General features: G+C 35.0%; 2 protein-coding genes across 2 annotated transcripts; one reads left to right on the top strand and one right to left on the bottom strand.

The window, feature by feature from the left end:
- Positions 1–1,498: 1,498 nt before the first annotated feature.
- LOC108467730 (AT-hook motif nuclear-localized protein 1-like) lies at positions 1,499–4,549 on the top strand. Its single transcript, XM_017768482.2, has 6 exons — positions 1,499–1,923; positions 2,448–2,873; positions 3,049–3,116; positions 3,260–3,391; positions 3,736–3,897; positions 4,112–4,549. Exons 2-6 carry the CDS (start codon positions 2,513–2,515, stop codon positions 4,397–4,399), a joined length of 1,011 nt encoding a protein of 336 aa, XP_017623971.1. The 5' UTR covers positions 1,499–1,923; positions 2,448–2,512; the 3' UTR covers positions 4,400–4,549.
- A 180-nt stretch (positions 4,550–4,729) lies between these two features.
- Positions 4,730–5,645, bottom strand: LOC108467731 (protein cornichon homolog 4-like). The gene is made up of 4 exons (XM_017768483.2): positions 5,350–5,645; positions 5,085–5,269; positions 4,876–4,998; positions 4,730–4,796 (listed from the first exon to the last, which is right to left on the bottom strand). The coding sequence occupies exons 1-4, from the start codon at positions 5,419–5,421 to the stop codon at positions 4,763–4,765; spliced, it is 414 nt and encodes a 137-aa protein (XP_017623972.1). The 5' UTR covers positions 5,422–5,645; the 3' UTR covers positions 4,730–4,762.
- Between the last annotated feature and the right edge of the window lie 5,067 nt (positions 5,646–10,712).

The following is a 10,712-nucleotide window of genomic DNA, read 5'->3' as shown; positions in this document are numbered from 1 at the left end:
TTATAAAGTCGTAAGAAAATTATACAAAATGTAAAAAATATAAATTTCATAAAAAATTTTAAAAATTTCGTACCAAAAGAAGCAATTTATAATTTTTCTGTAACTTTTATTGATTTTTATTTTTATTATTTTTCCACATGTCACACTATGTTGCGATACATGATGGCTTTAATTGAAAAAACTAAGGGTGGTTAATTTTTTATTTTTATAAAATTTTACAATTTTTATTCTTTTATGATTTTTATAAAAAGTTTAATCTTTGTTAAGTTTTTAATTTTATATTTTTATTAAAATTTAATAAGTTTTCTAAAATTTATTATTTATTATTTTTTCTAATTTTTAATAAGAGTAGGGGCTTAATTGTTTTTTTGAAAAATTTTGAGGGTCTTTTTGATGCATTTTAAAAGTTCAAGTATTCAATTGAGTGAAAAAAATAGGCTTAATTGCTTTTTTTTGAAGAAGTTTGCGAGATTTTTTTATGTATTTTGAAAGTTCAAGTGTTCAATTAAGTGCAAAAAAAAAGACTTAATTAATTTTTTTGAAAAAGCTTAATAGCTTTTTACGCACTTAAACTTTTATTTAATTAAGATATATTTTATTTTATAAATATGAAAAAATTAAAAACATATTATCATAAATAGTTCTAATTTAACCAAATCGAATTCACCTTAGTTGGGTCTTTTCTTCAACTATATTATCCAATCATATTCTACCGTTAGATAAACTCTTTTCACCTGCTGGTGACATAATCATTACTCGATCACCAACGCTCATAATTACCACGAGGGAAATCAGAAGACGCCAACCAATCAATAAAATAAAGAAGCTCCAATTTTGATTGGCTCGACAAAGGCATCGGTTTCGTGTATTCCATCAGACCAGAACACAAATCTAGTCCGGTTGTTCTGTAATTTCAAATGGGTTAATGTCAATAAAAGTTTCCAAACCATCATGTTCATTCTAAATTAGTCCCTATACTTTGGAATCAATATTATCATTCCATCAATTTAGTGGTTAAATATAAATTCAGATATCAATGGTGTATACTTCAATTTTAAAACACTTGTGTCTAATACATACTCAACTTAGATATAACAATTTTAAAAAACATTTAGTGCTAAAATAAAATAAAAACTTAGAAAGACCACTCTCTAGCACGTTTTAAATATGCTTTACAATATATTTGAGCGTTGGACGAATGATTTAATTGATAGCAATATTGACACTTTGAAACTTCAATTAAAATGTTCTGACATTAAAAAGCTAATTTAAAACCTGGGCCATAATTTGAGGACTTTTGATGGAAATTAGCCCTTGTTTAAATTTCTAGACTGAAAAAGATAAATAACAAAAGGTGGCATAACTGTGAATAAGTCAACAAGTCAAGGGCATAATCTAAGATGTTCAATTCTTTATTTGACAAACAAGACAAAAAGCAGGTCAGCGGCAATAAAATGGTCGGCCCTTCAACGCTAACTTTGCAGCTTTAAATGGAGGGCACACACACAAATAATATACTTTTTGGGGGAAAAAAATGCTATTTACTCTATTTTCACCCTTATTTATTCCCCTCATCTTTTTAACTAAATTACTGTTTTACCCGGTTTTAGTTAAAAAAATTCAAAATTCAATTTCCGGACGTGAAATTCCTTATTAACCAAAATTTTATAATTAGGGGTAATCAAATTTACCTACTAATTAATAATAATTTAAACCTTAATAAAAAATTCATTTTTTTTCGTATTTTCACTTTTTCTTTTTCCCTTTGTTCAGACCAGGAATTCAGAAAACAGTTTCTTTATTTTTTCTGTTTGGTTGGCTAGAAAAAGATTTTGAAGGTACTTTGCTCCTGGAGAAATGTTAACATGTGTGAGAGGAACGGTGTCAGTGAAGAAATTTCTGGGCTGTATTTATAAGTTACAGGTCATGATCTCTACTTTTAAACATTTTACCTCGCAATTTGTTTAGCATTTTTTTTATTAAACTTTGAGTATTAGCAGCTTCTCTTGTATCTTTTCATGCTCTTTACTTTTTTTTTTTATGATCCTTGTATTTAGAAGTTTTTTGGCTTTTTTCCCCCCTGAAAATGCCTTAGACTTTTTTTTTTTTGACAATTTTTGTATAATTTCTCAAAGTTGCTACTTATGAAACCATTATAACTTTTTTTTCCCTGAACTTTTGTTGAAAGAGAATAGTAGGGTTTTTATTAGTTGTATTTACCGTGAGCCTTGTACTCTAGTATTGTTTTTGGTCGGGGTTTTGTCTCTCGACTCGGAGCCGTAGAGGGTTCACCGATCGGCAGTGCTTCGGTATGTTGCGGAATTATAGCAAACCGAAGAGCTTGTGCATGGTCTGACTCATTGACAGGAGCATGCTATCACTTGAACTAGAACATTGTATTTATTGTTGATTTTCTGGTTTTTGATTGATGAATTTCTGTTTTGTAGGTGATTTGGCCTTGAATCTGCAAGTTTTGATATAGTTGTAGTGAATTTCTATTTGCGATATATGCATGGAAACAAATTCAGGTGTTAAAGTGATAGGAGCTGAAGCTCCATCAACTTATCATATGGCACCGAGGACTGAAAATGCTAACCAGATCAGCAGTGGTTTAACACCAGTCGATGGTTTAACACCAGTCGATGTTCCAGCAGTTAGTGTAGGATTAACCGGTAGTACAGAAAAGAAGAAGAGAGGTAGACCTAGAAAATATGGACCAGATGGGAAAATGGCAAGGGCATTGTCACCAATGCCTATTTCCTCATCTGTCCCACCCGGTACAGCTGAGTTTCTGAGTGGAGGAAAGCCAGGGAGAGGGCGAGGCAGTGCTTACCAGATTAAGCATCATAAAGGAATGGAAATAGATAATTTAGGTAATAAAACTTGTTTCTTTTAGTTCAAGTTTCAGCATGTTGTTGTTCTAGGTTAGTTTTGCCATGTTATAGATTTGGTAATGTTTCTGGTTTCTGTTTGCAGTAGATCTATGTAAGTTTGACAAGTTTTTTATGCTTTAACAGCAAAATTCCTTATCTGTGTATCATTTTATAGGTGAGTCGCCCGGTACTTCTGTCGGAACAAATTTTATGCCGCATGTCATCACTGTCAATCCCGGCGAGGTATGTTCCAATACAGGAAAGAGATAGCTTTTTTTAACTATTGAGGCATTAGGATTCATTTCTTTCATTGTTACCCTAGTCTTGCTTCTTGAACTATTTTTTTTTTTCTTGCTCCATCTTTCATTTTCTTTGGTGTATTTAAGGATGTAACAATGAAGGTGATATCGTTTTGTCAACAAGGACCACGAGCCATTTGCATCCTATCCGCTAACGGAGTGATTTCAAATGTTACACTTCGTCAGCCCGATTCTTCCGGGGGTACGCTTACATATGAGGTTAGGCAAATTAGAAATTACCACTGCATTCCATACTATGCCCAGTTTTTGACAATATTTCTCGTATCTACGATGGGTTTGATGCTATGAACCCATCTATTAAACTTAAATCATGTGCTAATTTGATGGCTGCACGAATGTGTAATGCATATAAATTTGATAGGATATCGGAAGAGACAATTCTTTAAACTATAGTCATATTATTGTAGCTGGTACACTGAGGATCTGATCGATGCTCGGCTACGGTTTCTAGGATTTGTCTTAGTAACTAATTGTTCATCTACGGAAAATGAAGATTCTTCTAAGCCTTAAAAGAAACAGTAATATGTCCTGTTTGGTTGTAGGGTCGTTTTGAGATACTGTCCTTGTCCGGTTCCTTTATGCCTACTGAAACTCAAGGAGCTAGGAGTCGATCTGGAGGGATGAGCGTCTCATTGGCAAGCCCTGATGGACGCGTTGTAGGTGGAGGCGTAGCAGGCCTTCTCATAGCTGCCAGTCCTGTACAGGTAAGCTTTCTAAAGTTCGATTTTTCCCTTTTGGAACCAATAGTCCAAGCAATATGCAGTGATCCATGACTATGAGAACAAGATTTTGCATCAGTGAACAAGCCGACTTGTGTCGGAATCTTGGAAAACCGGCATTGACCTTTGGTCATTCTAGCATTTTCCAGTATCTTGCGGTCATGAAACACGATGTCTAATCTTTTCGTCGAATTATCAGGTTGTCGTAGGAAGTTTTGTACCAGGCAACCAGCACGACCAAAAGTCCAAGAAGCAGAAAAACGAGTCCATGCCAGCAACTCTTGCACCAAACCCGGCCACAGTCGATTTACCTGCATCGAATGCAGAAAAAGAGGATGGCATCGGTGTGCAACATTCACAACAAAATTCCAATACCCTGAAACAAAACTTTGCTACTACTGCTAGTTTCAGAACAGAAAATTGGGCCAACATACAGGAGCCAAGAAATTCAGCCACTGATATCAACATTTCCTTGCCTGCAGTTTAATTTAATAACGTAGCAAATCATTCATGTCTTAATGTAGGATAAAGTAATTTCCTGACATTCACCTAGGTTTTAATTTTTCAGACATGACATAGACAATATATATTTTTTATTCTGAAGTTTTTAATTTAATTTAAAATGTGTGATTTATAATCGCATGTTTAACAGTTACAGATTCTTAATATTACGTGTCCAAGTAAGGCATTAATAAAATCCTGAATAAAAAGAAAGCAGAGATGTGAGCTTTTAATCTTTGATTTACAGGGGAATTAAAGAAAGACACCTAAACATGATTCTCTCATAAGATATGAAGTGCAGAAAAGAAAAAAGAACTTACATTGGTGGAATTATTCACCAAACTCTGTTTTAACAATCATCAACTCCTACAGTACAAAGCAACCTGAAAAGATATGGAAGGGAATCCCTTGGGAACAGAAAAAGGGCAAAATATAATGATATTAAAAATGATGGTAAATTACCTAGATAGAAAAACAACAAAAATGAGTATAACATATCCAAATTTAATAAGTCGTTGCTTCTTTTCCGAGTTCAGCTTATTAAAGATCTCAGTTACATCAACCAAGTGCCTTTTTGATCTATACCTGTTCATTTTCATTTTCAAACATCACATCACATCACATTTTCTTTCCTTTTCTTGTTATCAACAAATAAATAAATAACAACTTACAATTTGAAATTATAGTGTAAATTCGGGAGAGACATGAAACACAAAAAACCTTGCCCTGTCGCTATACACACAAAACAGAAAACAGCTTGTACTACGAACTCCGGCACGACAACCTTGTTTATCCGTGCCGCCGAATCAATTAAAGGGTCAGTGTAATCAAATTCCAAATCCGCAAAACACATCAGCTGCAACCATTTTTTCAATTTATATCTTTTACTCTTTTTTTTTTTTAAAGAATAAAAAAAGGAAAGCGAAAATGACTCACCTGATAACCTAAAAGGGCGAGAAGAGCTATGAGGACGAAGAAGGTGATGAGACCTACGAACAAACTCGCCATCGCCTTCTTCTTCCTCCTTCCCTCCGTCGCGGAAATCTCAATCTCTGTTTCTTTGTTTTGTAAAAAATAATAAATAAATAAATAAATCTAATTTTAATAATTAATTACAGAGGCAACTTCAATGCCGCCAAAAGGGCTGTTGGTGGCAATGTTTTTGGTTGTGGATTCAGAACTTAGGAGAAATACTGTGCCAGTTTACTAATTTTAACTGCTATTTTTTTCATTCGGTTAAAACATTAAAAAAAAAAGAAAAAAAGAAGAAGAAGAAGAAAATGCCTATATTTTTAATTTCTTTAAATAATTCTTTACTTTTTTCTCAATGTCAACTAATTAGAAAATTTGTTTTTGTTCAACTTAATTATAAATTTGTACTGTTCAAATATATATATATATATATATAATTTTTCTTGAAATTTATCAGAAAGATAAAAGCTTTTTCTTTTTTCTTTTTATAAAAAAAGAGATATTATTGCAAAAATTTAAAAAGAAAAAAGTAATATTTCAAATAAAGAAAGTAAACAGGTTTTTAAAATATTTTGAAAAAACTCAGCTTGATTCAATTTAATTTTTAAAACTGAAATATTTCACAATAATAGTAATATTTATTTTCGTTTTACCTAAATATGCCATTTAAATAATATAATTACGAAAATGGGTCGTTTTTTGCGTTATTTACTAGATTAGGCCGTTTCCTACGAAAACGCCTCCATGTAAGCGCAATTTGAATGCGATGTGACAAAAGCGCTCCCTGGGGCGTTTTGTCCACATCGACAAAAACGCGTTCTTGAGGCGCACTTTGTCGATGTGGACAAAGCGCCCCCAGGGGAGCGTTTTGCCTCTTTTTTAGGGTTAGGGTTTTATTATTTAATTGATTTAGGGTTAGGGTTTTTATGGTTTAGGTTAAGGTTAGGGTTTTGTAAGGGTTTAAAGTTTTAGGTTTTAGGAAAATAATTAATTGAATTGGGGTATAAATTAACTATTAATTTTAAATATTAAATATTAAATTAGAGTTTAGGGTATTAGGGTTAACTGATTAAATTATGGATTGATTTAGGGTTTAAGGTTAATTGATTAAATTTAAGGTTAAATGATAATACAAGAAAAAAATTCTCAAAGATAATATGATTAAAGATATATACATCTTGGCGCTATGCTAAGTTTAGGGTTTAGAGAAAAATTAATTGAATTAGAATTTAGGGTTTAGGGTTAATTCATTAAATTAACTATTAATTTTAAATACTAAATACTAAATTAGATTGTATTAGGTTAATTCATTAAATTATGGATTAGGGTTTAGTTTTTAAAATAAATTTGTGTTTAGGGTATTAGAAAAAACATATAAGCAATATAATTTTTTTCATAGGTTTTAAGGTTTAGGGTTTCTACAAGAATAATTCTAAGCAGATGTTTCTTAAAAAATAGTGTCGGAAAACGCTTCAAGCAGGATGCACTGTCAGCAAAATTTCTGGGAAAAGCTCCCACGTGGACGCTCTTTTGCTACAATAATTCGTAGAAAAATAATTCTGAGTAGACATTTCTGAACAAATAGTGCCGAAAACACTTCAAGCAGGATGCACTGTCAGCAAAATTTCTGGAAAAAGCTCCCACGTGGACGCTCTTTTGCAACAGTAGTTCGTAGAAAAATAATTCTGAATAGACGTTTCTGAACAAATAGTGCCGAAAACGCTTCAAGCAGGATGCACTATCAGCAAACTTTCTGGAAAAAGCTCCCACGTGGACGCTTTTTGCTACAGTAGTTCGTAGAAAAATAAGGCTATAAATTAGCCAAATTTTATTCTCAGGTTGTATAACTTACAACAAAAAAATTAGAGAGGCTAAGAAGAAAAGAAATTAAAGATGAGTGAACGTATTAGTGCTGTTATTTACTATGATGGTGAGGTCTGTAACACCGAGAACGGTGTTGTTTTTTTATCGGAGAACACAGCGAGACTGGTTTTTAACCAGAACATAGATTTGACAGAACTTCGTAAAAGAATTAGGCGCAAAATCTTAGGAACGACGCCAATAAAAGTTTTGTCTATTAAGTATCGATTTTGTGCTTCAGTTGATCCTGTGACATATGACTCATTTGACATCAAAGGTGCTCGTAGCTTGGAGGCAATGGTGCAAACTCATCTCGCTAGTGGATCATCCTATCTTGAGTTATATGTACAATTTTCATCTCCAAATGATGCATTTGCAGCTTCAACATTTATTGCTAGTCGAGAAGAATACACGACCCCTGCCCAACACTTCGTTAGTGGGTGGCAAAATATGAAAGTGCCCATGTTTAGTAGCAGTATAGAATACTCAACCCCTGCACGACACTCCGTTAGTGGATGGGACATGCACCTCAGTGGGTCGATGTTTGATGCTGGAAATACGTACTGGGGAATGACATCAACTTCTAGTGGTTGGCAATCCACATCTGATTGGAGACGTTGTGACACGTCTATAAGGAGGGATGATGTACTCCCTACGACATCCACCGGCGAGGGGACCTTTTACGTTGCACATGATGATGGGTCAGATAATGAGTCTAATGCGGATCCACCTCGAGAGACCGGCCCCGATGGTGCAGAAGTTGTATTATTTTTTAAACCAGAGCCTATTCCAACTATACCTGAAGATGTTAAAGGGGGTTCAAATGATGAAGAAGAAGATCCACGATTCAGGGCGTATTCGTCTCCAGCCCACATGCATAATGTTGATCTATCTGAAGATGATGCGTTGGAGTTTCCAGATCTACCACACAGAAGGCATGACCGTACAAGTTCCTCATTGGATTTAGGTGAATTAGAAGTTGGTAAGGAGTTTTCCAATAAATATAGTTTTCTTGGTACATTAAAATAACATAGCATCATGAACGGGGTTAACTACAACGTGGTTAAATCCAAATCCAATAAGTTTGAGGCCAAGTGTGCAGTGCAAGACGGTATATATTCATGGAAAATCATGGCCTCGTTGAGGAAAAAGACAGCTTGTGGGAGATAAAAAAGTACAAAGGTCCATATGTATGAGCTGCCGGTACAGTATCACAAACCGTTTAGATTTTTTTAATGGTACTGTTATTACGTACTGTTGCATTTTTTAATGTACTTCGTTGATAGATGTTTCGGAAGATCATCCCAAGATAAATTCAGATATGTTAGCTACCTTAATTCAGATATGGTCATATGACCTCAAACCTGGTTGAATGTATAAATTCTATTCTAAAAGGAACACGTCATTTGCCGATAACATCAGTTGTTCGAGAGACATATTTTCATTTAGCAGCACTATTTCCAAAGCGAGCAGGGAGTTATAAAGGCCAAATGCAAGGAGGTCGTGTATGGTGCGCAAAGGTATTGCAAGAAATTAACAAGGCGAAGGCGCGGACGAACACCATGCACACAGTTTGTCATGACCGAGACAACCTATGGTTTCATGTGACGGAGTTTGACAGACTGCACAAAGGTATTATTGGCGGGCAATATCGTGTACATTGAGAAATAGGACTTGCGACTGTGAGAGGTTTGACGTGCTTCGTTATCCATGTGCTCATGTAATTGCAGCTTGTCAGAATCTCCGGCTAGATCCCATGAGCTACATCGACGAAGTGTACAAACTAGAAACCATGTACAACGTGTGGAGACACGTATTCCCACTTGTCTCAGATAAACATAACTGGCCGCCTGTATCGCTTGCTCCGTTTAAGCTACTACCGGATATAAAATTGCGTCACAAACCAAAAGGTCAACCTTGCTCGACTAGAATACGTACCAATATGGATATTCGAGAAACAACCAATAATCAAAAGTTGTGCGGATGGTGTAGGAACCCAGGCCATACAAGTAGATCATGTCCAAATCGAAATAGTTGATAGTTGTCGTAAAAAACTATGTTGTATTATTTATATTTTATTAAATGAAACAATATTATATTACAATTGTCTTTTTCAAAAGAACTTTTATTTTTATTAAATGAAACAATATAAAAAAGTTTGTACAAATATATTAAAAAAATCAATGTCTGTGGCAGTCGGAATCAGTGTCACATGGGGGTCATCAACTGGTCCGTGCTGGATTCCTCTTTCGATCAAGTTCCAGCGAGGGTTGTGGTTCCTTCGGCAGGGGATCTGGTTGTGGCTGTTGAGAAGATGACCTACCTTGATAGAATAATGATTGCGGTAGTGTTTGCGTCACCCATGGCGGAGGTGTTTAAATCCCGTAAGGTGATGGAGATTGCTAGAAAGAAGAGCTCTTCGATGGTGCCTCGTGCGATCCCTCATGCAACGGCGACCTATAGATCGGAGGTTGACTCGGAGTAATCGGGAACGAAGATGATCCGGGCCATGATTCCAACCTGCCATAGGACTAGGAAAAGGAAACATATAAGGGTTAGGATATATATAAGGGCTAGGATACGTACCTGGCATAATCTAAAAAGGCTATGATGTAGGTGTCATCCGCTGAACTGTTGAGCCTGATGATTGTGTAGGTGTTGTTGATGGGCTTGCGTCGTCGTCCTTCTTCTTGGATTTAAAGGGCCCCGTTGTTCCCTTTGGGCATAAATTTGTCGTCGCTTCTCCTCTTCCGACAATAAATATGGCTTGCCATAGATCCTAAACCATGGCATGTATTCCGCTACGCACGCTAACTCTGAAACAATGATTGGTTCCCGAGTAGGTATATAATCATATTGATTTTCCCACATTTCGATATAATGTGACCAGAATCTAGGCCAATCTGTATGCAGTTGCCGTAAATCGACTTTGTGCTCGTCATCAAACACTTCGGGTACCACGAGAATCGGTTGTCAGAATCCAAATTGCCACAATACTCTATCTGACTGGTGCATCTCCACGGTAGCATAGTTCACCAATGGGACCTTCACATGCCAAACGTTTGGATTTTGAAAGAATTCATCCAGAATTACTGCCTGAATTGTCGGATCCTCGTATGGTGTCCATTGAAACTATATGAACATGATAAAATATTACTTATATACATAATACATAATACTAAATACTAAATACGAAACAACTATTTTATTATGTATATATATTTTATTTAATACTTACTTCTGTTTGCGATCGTTGGTCTAATAGTAGTCGTATATCTTCGAGAGAGGTAGGTATTCCAACATAACTTGCCGAATGGTTCCACCTAATTAAATAAATTTTGAGCATAAAATTATATTCTAAATCTACGTAATAATTGTAAAATCTAATATAAAACTTATCTCGTTATGAGTGAAAATGTATATGGGTGGTCGACTCGAGGACGTAAAAATGGAAAGTGAAATCGTGC

The sequence above is a fragment of the Gossypium arboreum genome, chromosome 8 (assembly GCF_025698485.1).
Source record: "Gossypium arboreum isolate Shixiya-1 chromosome 8, ASM2569848v2, whole genome shotgun sequence".
Taxonomy (NCBI): domain Eukaryota; kingdom Viridiplantae; phylum Streptophyta; class Magnoliopsida; order Malvales; family Malvaceae; genus Gossypium; species Gossypium arboreum.
The sequence above is the reverse complement of the archived record's forward strand: the minus strand, read 5'-3'. Positions and strand labels throughout refer to the sequence as shown.